The sequence below is a fragment of the Gekko japonicus genome, unplaced genomic scaffold (assembly GCF_001447785.1).
Source record: "Gekko japonicus isolate JY-2015 unplaced genomic scaffold, Gekko_japonicus_V1.1 scaffold3437, whole genome shotgun sequence".
In the NCBI taxonomy this organism is placed as follows: domain Eukaryota; kingdom Metazoa; phylum Chordata; class Lepidosauria; order Squamata; family Gekkonidae; genus Gekko; species Gekko japonicus.
The window spans coordinates 33356-47050 of NW_015174943.1; the positions used below are offsets into that span (position 1 = coordinate 33356).

General features: G+C 47.5%; 1 protein-coding gene across 3 annotated transcripts in view; it reads left to right on the forward strand.

The window, feature by feature from the left end:
• FLOT1 (flotillin 1) overlaps positions 1–13695 on the forward strand; it is a 38555-nt gene that overhangs the window by 7106 nt on the left and 17754 nt on the right. For all 3 annotated transcript variants that reach the window (XM_015425112.1, XM_015425113.1, XM_015425111.1), the window contains exons 4-6: positions 10235–10325; positions 10913–11056; positions 11870–11989. In XM_015425112.1, coding sequence (XP_015280598.1) covers positions 10235–10325; positions 10913–11056; positions 11870–11989 — 355 coding nt within the window. The remainder of the gene's footprint in view (positions 1–10234; positions 10326–10912; positions 11057–11869; positions 11990–13695) is intronic.

Below are 13695 nucleotides of genomic sequence, written 5' to 3' on the forward strand. Positions count from 1 at the left end.
CATAAGCGGCTAAGCGGCTCCTCATTAACGCAGGAAGCCCCGCTCAGCAGCAGTCTGGAGCCGCGGAGGGTCTTGCGCTGTCCATTGCCCATTTTAAGGTTACAGCAGTTATATTCTGCTCAGAATGTGAACTGCTACGCTGGGGGGGGGGATTAGAGGGAACATTGGTCTCAGCTTCTCCTTTGTGCAGAAGTGGAAGAGAAATTCCAGATGGAGTTTGCTACTGGGTATTTACTAGAGGGAAATTGCTGCTTGCCTTAGAAAAAACCACATGGCTGAGTACCTGGAGGGTGGAAGAAGAGAGAAACCAGGAGTATGAAGTTCTTTCTAAAGCGCTGCACATAAAGGACTAGGAACGTAAGGGGGCTTAAGTTCTTAAGGGGGCTCTCAAGGAAGCGATGGTCTCCCCCCCCAAAAAAAAGCCATCTCTGGATCCGGCCGAATTGGCCAACTACTGGCCGGTTTCCAACTTGCCTTATTTGGGCAAGTTAATTAAGAGGGTGATGACGATACAGTTGCAGGCCTTCCTGGATGACACTTCCATGCTAGATCCCTTCCAGTCCAGTTTTCACCCGGGCCATGGGGCGGAGACAGCACTGGTCGCCCTCATGGATGACCTCCGGAGACATCGGGATTGGGGCGGGACGGCGGTGCTGCTGTTGTTAGACCTGTTGGCGGCGTTCAACACAGTCGATTATCAGCTGCTCGCCCACTGCCTCGCCGACATGGGAATTCAGGGGCTCACCTTGCAATGGCTTGTCTCCTTCCTCCAAGGTCAGGGACAAAGGGTGGCCATCGGGGAGCAGCAGTCCCGAAGGCTCCTACTAGTGTGTGGTGTGACCCAAGGGGCTGTGCTGTCCCCGATGTTATTCAACATCTGTATGTTCCCCCTTGCCCAGATTGCCCGGAGGCATGGGCTTGGGTGTCACCAATATGCGGATGACACCCAGCTCTATGGCATGGGCTGGGTTGTCACCAATATGCGGATGACACCCAGCTCTATCTGATGTTGGACGGTCAGTCTGACTCTACCCTGGAAGATCTGGACTGGGCGTTACAGGACGTGGCTGGATGGCTTAGACTGAGCCGATTGAAATTGAATCCAACGAAGACAGCAGTCCTGTGCCTGAATCGGAGTGGTGCAGGGATAGGGATTCCACTCCCGTTGGTGCCAGCGCCGAGGGTCAGGAGCTTGGGAGTGCTCCTGGATGCTTCCTTAACAATGGAGGCCCAGGTAGCAGCCGCTGCCAAGGCAGCCTTTTACCATCTTCGGCTGATTAGGCAGCTGGTTCCCTTCCTCGAATGCAATGATCTGGCTGCAGTGATCCATGCTATGGTCACCTCGAGGTTGGACTACTGCAATGCTCTCTACATGGGGCTGCCCTAGGTGCAACTCCGGAAGCTGCAGCTGGTGCAGAATGAGGCGGCCAGGCTGTTGATGGGCCTCCCCAGGTGGGAGCACATCCAGCCTGTGCTTAAGACTCTGCACTGGTTGCCAATAGCCTTCCGGATTCGTTTCAAGCTGCTGGTTTTGCCCTTTAAAGCCCTTTATGGTCAGGGACCGGCCTACCTGAGGGACCGCCTTTCCCCGCATGTTCCCCAGAGAGGACTGCGATCTGGATCCCAAAATCGCTTGGACCTCCCTGGCCTAAAGGAAGTCAGGTTGATGGCAACTAGGACCAGGGCTTTCTCGTTTGTAGCTCTGTCCTATTGGAACGAGCTTCCTGCCGAGATCAGGGCCCTGCGGGACCTTTCACAGTTCCACAGGGCCATGAAAACAGCTTTTTAGGCAGGCGTTCCGCTAGGAGTGGCGTCTTACCAGCAGCGCCCTGTGTGAACTCCGACTCAGCATGACCTAGCGCGGTGGCACCGCTGAATGTGTCCTTAAATTGCACTTTATTTCTATCGCCATCGAAACTATGTTTTAAATTGATTTGTCTGTGTTTTAATTGACTTATTGTATTTTATCATTTGTAAAATGTATATTGTTCATTAGTTTTGTGGAAGCCGCCCTGACCCCACCTCAGCAGGGAGGGCGAGGTAAAAGTTAACGTAATAATAAATAAATAAATAAACAGAAAGCAGTAAAGACGCAGTCCTGAAACTTTAGAACAGAGGTGTCAAACTCATTTGTTACGAGGGCTGTATCTCATATAAATGTCACTTTGTCTGGCCGGGCCATGTTGGCCATAAAATCTAATGCCAGGTACCAGAGATATAAACTTTATAAATGACACAGGCAAGCCCAATTAACTATATTATTTTTACTCAAAATACAAACAAAAGCAATTGATTCTTAGGAACAAAAGCAATTGATTTACTGGGGAATCCACAAAAGCCCCAATAAATGTATTTAATAATATAGAAGACTAGGTTTTTTCCAAGGGATAGCATACTCACCCCCAAGCCATTTCCTTTCATTTCTTGACAGCTTCAACCACACACACCTCACCATGTGTGCCCGTATGCCTGTTCCCCTCCCAAGCAGCCTCCTGCCTTCCCTCCCTCACACCAGTTACTTGCAGGCCAGATAAGAGTCCTGGACAGGCCAGTTCTGGCCCTCGGGCCATATGTTTGACACCTCTGCTTCAGAGGATAGTTGAGTGACCTTTGCTGCTGGCCTCAGGAACAGGAGGACTCGCCCAAAGGCAGTCCCAAGTTCTTTCAGAGTTGTGGGTCAAGAGCAAGTACCGTAGGCCAATGAAGAAGAGGAGGTGGTTGCAGTAGCAAAGTCAAAAGTCTGTTTAGGGCAGTAGTCTTCAAGTCTTTCCAGACCTGGGACCCAAATTGAAATTTCAAGGGCGTGACAACAAGAGGACAGGCGGGGTATGTGATGTCGGCAGTAGTGCCCTTTCTCTGTGCTCGTGCACGATCCAAATGGCAGCAGCAATGGATCGATAGGCACTCATAACTTACATGGGTTTCTGGGCCTCATGTGTGGAAGACCCTTGGGTTCAGGGTATGGAGCACAGGGGGAACAGTATGAGGAGATGGGAGATGTTTAAGGAGAAGTAGCAGGAGAAATTGGCTGAAGCCTGGGTGGGAGTGGATGATGATGAAGAAGAGTCTCAGAGCGGCTTACAATCCCCTTCCCTTCCTCTCCCCACAACAGACACTCTGTGAGGAAGGTGGGGCTGAGAGAGCTCTTTCGAGAACTACTCTGGAGAGAACAGCTCTGAGAGAACTGTGGCTTGATCCAGGTCACCCAGCTGGCTACATGTGGAGGAGTGGGGAAGCAAACCCAGTTCTTCAGATTAGTCCACCGCTTTTAACCACTACACCAAACTGGCTACCACTAAACCAAACCAGCACATCAAAGAAAATGTAGGATTCTGAGGGTGGTTACTCAGTGTCACGGAATACAGTCTAGTCTGCCCTTCATCATCTTTTAATCACCCTGGTTCTGTTCTTAATCAGGGCAGGGAAAGGTTGGAGTCTACCCTTTCAGCGGAGCGTCTGCCTGTTGGTGTTGTGGTTAAGAGTGGCAGAGAACCGGGTTTGATTCCCCACTTCTCCCCATGCAGCCAGCTGGGTGACCTTGGGTCAGTCACAGTTCTCTCAGAGCTGTTCTCTCAAGCGCAGTTCTCTCAGAGCTCTCTCAGCCCCACCTTCCTCACAGAGTGTCTATTATGGGGAGAGGAAGGGGAGGAGATTGTAAGCCGCTCTGAGACTGCAGGTGAAGGGCAGGGTATAAATCCAACTCTTCTTCTCTAAGCAATCTGGTTGGTTAACATTGGCTGAGCAAGAAAGTCTTGAGAGAACTGGATGCTGAGGAGATTCAGTCAGATTTCTGCCTTAACTGAGAATAGATGCATTCAAAGACCATCTGAGAATAGCTTTTGACGGAAAAAAGGCTTAGTGCTGACTCCAACTCTCCTCCTCCTCCTCCTTTGGCGTTCTAAGTGCACAGTGCCTAAATCATGTAGCCTAAACTGCTACATTTTGCACACACTGAAGCTTCTAGCAGCCCCACATAGAGCACATTGCAGTAATCTAGCCTGCTGGTTAGAGAAGGAGGCATCAGAGGGGCTGGTCAGCAGAGTCTAGGAGAGAAGACACTTTCTGAATTGGGTGTGGCTGGAAAAAAACACTCTTATTACATGTGGTGTGGAAGATGTGCTGAACTGGTGCATTGGATGGGCTAGAAGAGCTGATAAGGCTATGGGGGGAGGCAGCAGCAAGAAAGCGGGGAGGGGGAGTGGGAAGAAAGATACGGGCAACTCTTGTTTGTGGCTGCCGTTGCCACTCTGCCAGGCTCTGGAATATTCAGACATCCTCCTGAGAGCTCTCATTATATCTTGCAAAATGAAAACCTCTCCAGAGGGATCTACATGAGCCCAGGAAGCAGAAATGAGTGTGACAGCAAAAAGAAAAACAAAAATTTACCGATGGCGCCAGCAGTGTGAGCAAAGGCAGTGAAGAATTCCATATTGGGGGGAGGGGGAACATACCTGACAACAGACCTTAACATATTTTCTCTCCTCCTTTAAATCTGTTTACACACCCGCTTTCAAAAAGACACGTGAAGTTCTGGCCAAGGATGTGGTGCAGCTGAACAGCTAGGAGAAAAATCATTGTCATTGTTGGGGTGGGGGTGGCGGAGCAACTTCTTTATCCAGAAGAGGCTATCCTCAGTGGTATTTCAGTGCAGAATGTGTTCATTATGCAGTTACGTCATTGTCCAGTGCCAAGAGACGTGATGGCCTGGAAGAAAAACTAGACCGTTTTGGAAGTGGACCGGGGTGTGGGGGACCTTTCCCTTTCCCCTGCTTTTCTCTCAATTTTTCCAGTGAAAAAAATAGAAATGGAGGGGGGGAGCACTGAATAAAACTCGTTTAAAATGTTTTTTCTCTTTTGAACTGAACGAAATGCATTATAAAATAAGACTTTTCTCACTCAAAAAACATACTACTCAGGTAGTATGCAGATATTCCTTACTAATCTAAACCCATTAGGTGATCATTCTTGTGTATTTCCCTCGTTTCAGAGGGTAGCCATGTCGGTCTGCAGTAGAGGATCTAGATTGTTAGTTGAATAGCTGCTTAGTAAAGGTACAGGTTTCCCTTGCTCGAAAGCCAGTCGAATCGAACTCTAGGGGGCGGTCCTTGTTTCCATTTCCAAAGCAAAGAGCCAGCGCCGTCCAAAGACGTTTCCGTGGTCATGTGGCCAGCATGACTAGACGTGAAGGCGCACGGAATGCTGTTACCTTCCCACCGAAGCAGTGCCTATTTATCTAGTTGCAGTTTTTTGCTTTTGAACTGCTAGGTTGTCAGGAGCTGGGGCCAGAGACTGGAGCTCACTCTGTCACGCGGCACCAGGGTCTCGAACTGCCGAGCTACCAACCTTCCGGTCTGCAGCTCAGCGTCTTAACCTCTGAGCCACCTCGGCTCCTTAGAGTAGCTTCTTAGAGACCAACAAAATCTCCAGGGTATAAACTTCGAAGAATCAAAGCTCCCTGCGTCATGTACTATCTGACACAGGGTGCTTCAACTCTTGAAAACCCATCCCCACCAAGGGCTTTTTTTGGGGGGGGGGGAGGTGCCAGAACTCTCAAGAGTTTTCAATGTGTATACTGAAAACTCATGAACGTTTGAGCATTTTAAAAAGAATTTTGTCAAAGAGTTTCCAGAACTCCGTTCCAGCACATTCCCCAGAAGAAAAGCCCCCCCGTTGGTGTCTAAGATGCTACTGGACTCGAGTCTTGCTCTTGTGTATACTGTAGATATGCTATCTCTTTTCCACAAGTACGGTATGTTTATTGTTTAAATGCAATCAACTGTCCACAGCTTGTTATAATGTGAGTGATGGTGGTATGCTACTGAAGAGTTCCGGGTTTGTCCGTTTGTTTCTAGTGTTAACAAATTTAATTCTTATGCAAACACGCTGCTAGTCTGTGACTGCCTGAGACTGTTTCTGTCCAGGTTTTATTTGTTTACTGCAAACTGAATGTTTCTGTTTTCAGCTTTCGCCCTACCTCTCAGGTGGTGAAAACTATAAGTTGCATATTGCTAAGTAGAGGCCACAGAAGTTAGTCTCTCTCTCTCTCTCTCGTTGAGTATATTCACAGTTTTGGTTCTAGAGGACTACAGGATTAATTTTTGACATTTTACAAATATGCCAAATGGTACAATTTCATGTGCCTGGATATATTTGTTGCATTTTATGTCGCTAAAGTTTGCTAAGTCAGTATTTCCCCAAAATTTCTTGGGGAGGGCAATCCCCCCAAAAAACAAAAAAAAACCCTCAGGTGCTAACATTTCTAGAAATGTTACAGCTCTGCCAACATCACTCATTGTGGCACTGAGTTCCAAACTACATATTTGCCAGGTAGCTTTTGGTGGCAGGGAAGCAAAATGTTCCCTTTTTGTCTTCTAGGGCAGCCAGTGGTTGTTCTTTCTAGGCCACCCAAGCATCTACATGGTACAGACTTGCTTGGTTCAAGCAAGATTGTTGCATCCCGTACTTGGGAGTCTGGAATTACTTGTTTTAAGTTATTCGATTCTCCATGCTGTACCCCATTACAGTTTCTGTATATCTTTGGACTTAATGAGGGCTAGAAACCACAAAACGCTAAATTTTACTGTAGGCCCCAGGCCACCGGGCCCTGTGGTTTTTTCTCAGCAATGCTGGAAAAAAAATGAACTGTCTGGCTTACGTGTTCCACAGCAGAGATTTATTGTTTCTGTGTGAAGTCCAGAAGCTGTAGAGCTAAGAATGTACTTGGGCATCATGCCAAAAACGCTTGAGAAGGCTGCAGTTCTTGTTAGAGGAAAGGGTGGGAGAGAAACGGGTAAGATGAAGGTATTCCAGGGTCTCGTTCACTTGGTGGTGTTTGTCAGTTACACTTTTTATCCCACCCTTCTCCCAAGGAGATCCGGGCAGAGTATATTATTCTCTCACCCTATCCCTGTGAAGTAGATTTGGCTGGGAGACAGTGAGCGCCTCAAGCCACCCAGTGAGCTTCCTGGCAGAGTGGGGATTTGAATCTGGGCCCCCTAATCTTAGTTTAGCTTACTCATTATAGTGGTTGTGTAGAATCCTTGCAGTCGGAGTGGTGATAACAGGGACGAAAACGCTCACAGTGAGGGACCGCATCAATGAACAAGATCCTTGAGCTAAGGTAGGAATGGAAACGATATGTTGAGGGGTATTATTATTAACTAGGAATAAGGCCTGTTCTGGAAATAAATACAATGAGCTCTAGAAAAAGGCTCTAGGCGGGTGCCCTGGCCTTGGGCACTCAGCATCAATTTCACAGAGTCCACCATTTTCTCCAGAGGAACTGATCTCTGCCATCTGAAGAGCAGTTGTAATTCTGAGTGACCTCCAGGAATTCCCTCAAATCTCCCGGAATTTCCCAACGTGGAGTTGGCAACCTTATCTTCTTCCCAGCCAACCATCAGCATACTGTTATCTGCTCCTCTGACTTCAGCTTTCCATCGCCCCTCCCCACCTGCAGCCTCTACCTAGGAAAAGTACAGTCTTTCTCTGCAGTGGGCACTGGAGACCCAAGCAGGAGGGAAGCGACCTACCCTGCAAAACATCCATTTTCTCCAGGAGAACTGATCTCTGCCATCTGGAGAGCAGTTTTAATTCTGAGTGATCTCACTTGGAGATTGCCAGCAATGGTTCCTGAGGAGAAAATAACTGCTTCGGAGGGTGGACTCGATGGCATTCTGTTCAGCTGAGGCCTCTCCCCTCCCCAGACTCTGGCTTCTGTAGGCTCCATCACAAAATATCCAGGAATTTTCCAATGTGGAGCTGGGAGCCCTAGGGACTGGCCCCAATGAGTTCCCCACCAAGGTCAAAGTAGGCCTGGACTGGGCCTTTTGCCTTTGCCTTTTTACTGACAGAACCAAGCTTGATTGCCCATAGCCACTGAGGGAAAAGTTAGCCGCATGAGCCAAGTAGGAGAAGCATCTTTATCAGGAGAGACAGCCTTTTTGGTAGTTAATTCTGTCAGGGAACAGTGGCCAGGCTGGCAGTAGGCGGGGGAGAGGAGTGGACCCAGCCCCCAGCCAATGGCATGTGCATACTCTTGAGTGACAGTTGATGGGCCAGTGGGTGATGGAGTGCACAGCACAGCCAAGTAGCAGTTTATATCATTCTCCTTTCCTCCATGTTATTACCATACCTCTGCATGCATGGAAGGAAGCTGTCCCTTCTGAGCCCCAAAATTTTCCAGGGTTATAAGACTCTCAGAGAGGTACAGTCACATAGGTTGGCAGGGTTGGAGCAAGGAAGCTTGCAAGGGGTAAAGTCCCTCATCCTTCCTTTTCCATAAGTGCGGTTCTGCTGAGGACCTGGTGACTAGCTGAACTTCTTGGTTTAAAAAGTTCTTACCTGAGATGTTCCTGTACCAAACCGTAAGACTGAGAGAGGGAGATGTATCCATGAGAGAATGATGAGCAGCAACGCGTGGTTGATATTCATACCTGGCTAAAGACAGTGGTGTTCCGGTCTGGGGGTTCCTTTTCATTTGTGACTGCTGTGTCTCCTGCATCCATTTTATCCTCACAACAACCCTGTGAGGCAGGTTAGGCTGAGAGGGTGTGACTGGCCCAAGGTGAGCTTCATGACTGAATGGAGAGTTGACTGAGGCCTCCTTAGCCCAGGACTTTAACCAGTATGCCATGCTGGCACTTAGATATTTTTACCTCACGTTTCTCCCCAATGGAGACCCAAAGCACTATATAACATTGGAGTTCTTTCCATCATTTTATCCTTGCAGCCACACCCCTGTGAGGTAAGTTAGGCCGAGAGTGTGTGACTGTCCTGAAGTCACTCATCAAACTTCATGGCGGAGTGGAGGTTTGAGCCAGGGTCTCCGAGATCCTAATCTGAAACTCTACCTACTATATCATGCTGGCTGTTATGAGGTCAGGCATTATAAATCTTGATCCATTAGGTTATGCGCTCCATCTCTTGTCATCTCCTTGTTATTAGGGTAGCTCATCACAGGAGATCCATCTCTTGCATCTCAGCCAGGATCCTCTCTCATTTCCTGTTTGACACCCTCTGACTACCTGAAGCTGTGCAACGTGGTCCGTTTTCAGACCATGAATGTTTTTCTTTTCCACTGACATCCCCACAGTTTGAACACTTGCTTTACTGTCTGAGGGAGAAATGCTGTTCTAAAGAGCCATCCTTTTGCTGAGCCCTGGGCACTTAGCCTTCCTAGGAGGGATCTTGCTTATTACATTTGCAGCGAACAGAGCCGGAGAGAAATCTTGAGATCGACACTTCTTTGAAGAAGAAGAAGAGATGGTTTTATATCCCGCTGTTCACTACCTGAAGGCATCTCGGAGTGGCTTACAGTCGCCTTCCCCTCCTCTCCCCACATCGGACACCCTGAGAGGCAGGTGGTGCTGAGAGAGTTCTGAGAGAACTGTGACTGTCCCAAGGTCACCCAGCAGGCTTCAAGTGGTTAGGGAATCAAATCCGGTTCTCCAGATTAGTCTCTGCTGCTCTTAACTACTACACCAAGCAGGCTCTTTGGTTGTATGCCAATATAATTCTTGAATTATAAAGATCACAGAAGCTGCAAACATTTTGGACATTGCTGTTACACAGGCTCTGTTAAAAATCCTAGCACCATTGTGATGTCAAATTAGGATCTGAGAGGCCTAGGTTCAAAAGCCGACTCTGCTGTGGAAGCTTGCCAGGTGATCTTGGGCCGGTGTGTCTGTCTCAGTCTAGCCTACCTCATGGGAGCTGTTGTGAGGGAAAAATGGAGAAGGGGGAGAATATTGTAAACTGGTTTTCATCTCCATTGGGGAAGGAAAAAGCTTGCAAATAAACAAGAGAGGGTTCAAAGCCCTTCCATGTATATTGCCTTGTTCTTCAAGTAACCCGATTTTCAAACCAACAGGTTTGAATTCTCACAGCAACCAATTCATTTGCTTGTTCATGGAAATCACATGACTTGCTACTGGCAAATTTTGATGACGGTGGTTTTAATGAAATTATTTATGCTTGCTTTATGAACTACCTGTCTTGGTAACTGGAATCGATGCACCTTGTCATCATTAAATGGATCATATTAAGATGGCTTTCTAGCAATGATTAGATATAGCTGCAGAACAATGCTTGCATTTAAACTTCAGAAAACAGCCCAACTTCAGGTTTTGGACATTGTGTGTGTGTGTGTGTGTGAGAGAGAGAGAGAGAGAGAGAGAGAGAGAGATGAACAAACTCTTCATTAACTCCTCCTGGTCTTTATCGTTCCACTCAGGATTTCACTGAATACTCTGACACTCAATGTGAAGAGTGAAAAGGTTTACACCCGGCATGGAGTCCCCATCTCTGTCACTGGAATCGCCCAGGTAACAGGTGCCCAATGATGCATTGAGGGTTAGTGTGGGAAATATCCATGGGTTGGGGGAAGAGAGCAGGGTTTATGGAAACAAGCACAGATTTCTTTGCTCTCAGACTGGTACAGCCTAAGCTGGGCCCATTTACTTTCCCTCTCTTGTGAAGGATGCCAACTATTTTTATCCCCACCCCCAATGTTTCCAAAGTAATATTAGCTGCAGCTCAAGTTTATTTTCATTTATAAGAGTTCTGTGCTGCCTCCCATCCAAAATTGGGTCCTCTGTTTCTTCCCCCTGCCTCCAGTTACGAAATGGTACCTGCCTCAGCTCTGCCCCTCCCCCTTTTTGTTTCTCCTTCCCCCCCCATCTCAACATGGCACCTTCTGACCTTGATCCTGTATTTGCTGAATGGGTTAAACTTTGTGGCTCTTTGCCATGGCAATGGCCTCCTGCAGTAGTCGCCTTAGGGAGAAGGCAAGCTCTTAAAGGGGGCTCATCCCCTGTTTGAAGCACCCCTGAAGCTTGAAGGGATGTAGAAGGTGGTGGGAAACGAAGGGCCTCCATTCTCTTTCTCAGCGTCCTCTCTTCTCCCAATGTAGGTGAAGATCCAGGGACAGAACAAGGAGATGCTGTCTGCTGCTTGCCAAATGTTCTTGGGTAAGACAGAGTCTGAGATTGCCCAGATTGCCCTGGAGACACTGGAAGGTCACCAGAGAGCCATCATGGCCCATATGACAGTAGAGGTGAGGCTGCCTGTATGATTACTGTATGTCTTTGCTGCCCCCTGCTGGAGAGGAGGAGGGTTTTTGTGTTGTTCTATCTCTGTCCGTGGCTCTAGTCTGCACCCTAGAAAAGGTCTTCCTAACAGTTTCATTTTATTTACAGGGCTGGATTCTGTTTCTTTTAAAAGATCCAGGATAGGGATGTGTTCTTCAGAGGCTATTTAGATATTTATGCCCTGCTATTCTCCGATGTCCCAGGCTAGGCCTATCTTGTCAGATCTCAGACGCTAAGCAGGGTCAACTCTGGATAGTATTTGGATGGGAAGTCCGGGATTGCTACACAGAGGCAGGCAATGGCAAACCACCTCTGTTTGTCTTTTGCCTTGAAAACCCTACGGAGTCACCATAAATTGGCTGTGACTTAACAGCACTTTCCACCACCAGAATCCTTAAAGTAGCTTACAACATCCTCCCTTTTGTCCTCGCAACAACAGCCTTGTGGAGTAGGCTAGGCTGGGAGAGAGTGACTGGCCCACAGTCACCCAGTAAGTTTCCATGGCAGGGTGGGGATTTGAGCCTGGGTCTCCCAAATCCTTGTTTTAAAGGTTTAACTACTGCACCATGCTTGCTATGGTATGTCATATGCTGGTGCTTCCATAGAAGACCTTTGTAGCTGGGAACTTTTAAATAAACAGGCCATATTCCAGGAGCATGAGAAGACAAGGAAATTTGGTATCAGAGGCATAGTCCTGGCTGGTTTGGATGCTTTTGATGTAAGAGTTTCCTGTTCTTCCTCTCTCTGACATACCCTGTTAATCTCCCTTTGTTCCACAGGAAATTTACAAGGACCGGCAGAAGTTCTCGGAGCAGGTTTTCAAAGTTGCTTCCTCTGATCTGGTCAACATGGGGATCAGTGTGGTCAGCTACACCCTCAAAGACATCCATGACGATCAGGTAAGGGGCCCAGGAGTGGATTCCATCTTCTGATGGTGTGATCGGTGGATTTAAGAAACGAAATAATTTACTTGTTTAGTTTTAGCGAGTTAATCAAATAACCTTCAGTGAAGAGGCCATCCTGATGATCCTCTAGATGGTGGGCAGTTGAAGGCTGAGGACTTCTTTAATAAATAAGTGCTGTCGCTCATTATTAGAGGGCAAGACGATCTTGAATATTTTCTCCTTTGGTTGAGCTTTGGGAATATGAAGTATATGAAGAAAGGTTAAAACGCTTGGGGCTCTTTAGCTTGGAGAAACGACGGCTGAGGGGTGACATGATAGAGGTTTATAAGATTATGCATGGGATAGAGCAGGTCGAGAAAGAAGTACTTTTCTCCCATTCTCACAATACAAGAACTCGTGGGCACTCAATGAACTTGCTGAGCAGTCGGGCTAGAACAGATAAAAGTAAGTACTCCTTCACCCAAAGAGGGATTCACACATGGAATTCACTGCCACAGGAGGTGGCGGCGGCTACAAGCATGGACGGCTTCAAGAGGGAATTGGATAAGCATATGGAGCAGAAGTCCATCAGTGGCTATTAGCCACAAGGTATAGATAGGGACTCTCAGGCTGGGACAAGTGATGCTCTGTATTCTTGGTGCTGGGGGGGGGGGGCAGCACTGGGAGGGCTTCTAATGTCCTGGCCCCACTGCTGGACCTCCTGATGGCACCTGGTATTTTTGGCCACTGTGTGACAGAGTGTTGGACTGAATGGGCCATTGGCTTGAACCAACATTGGCTTCTCTTATTTTCTTATATCCAGATTTAAAAGGCAGTCAGCTCCTGTTTTGTGGGTTTTTCTGGTCAGAAGGAAATTCCTAGTGTTTTCACTCTGAAACACAACATTAGGTAATAAGAACTGGAAGATAATCTTATGTTTCTGTTGCTCTTTTGATCAAATCTATAACAGTATCAGAGACGCATCAAGTTTTAAGGCCATCGGTCCCTGTAAGAAGTTTGGCTTGTTTCCAGCCACTCTGGTATATCAGAGGGTAAACTTAAACTTAAAGTTTCATTGCCCTCATTAAGTTATCATAAGAACATAGGAAGATCCCAGCTGGATCAGAACAATGATCCATCTAGTCCAGTAACCTGTCTCACACAGCGGCCAACCAGTTCCTCTGGACTGCCAAAAACAGGGCCTCTGAATGTGGAGGTTCCTCTCAGTCACCATGGCTGTCTAATCCCCTTCTAAAGTTGTTTATTCTTGTGACCATCGCAACATCCTCTGGCGGTGAATTCAACACTTACTCTCTGTGTAAAATAGTATTTCCTTTAGGTGAATTCAACACTTACTCACTCTCTGTGTAAAATAGTATTTCCTTTTTCTGTCCTGGACCTACTGCCCATCAGCTTCATTGGATGCCTTAAAGTTCTGGTTTTTTGGGGGAGGGAGAAAAATGTCTCTTTGTCAACTCTGTCCACCCCATGCATAATCGTATAAACCTCTATCATGTCCCCGCTTAGTCATCCCTTTTCTAAACTGAAAAGTCCTAAACGCTTCAGCCTTTCTTCATAGGGAAGGTGCTCCAACCCCCTAGTCGTCTTGGTTGCCCTCCTCTGTACTTTTTGCAGCTCTGCAGTGTCCTTCTTTGTCAGCAAGCTGCCAAAAGTTCATTCTTGTCTGTATGGTCCTCTATGCATCTTCCCCCCACCTCCGT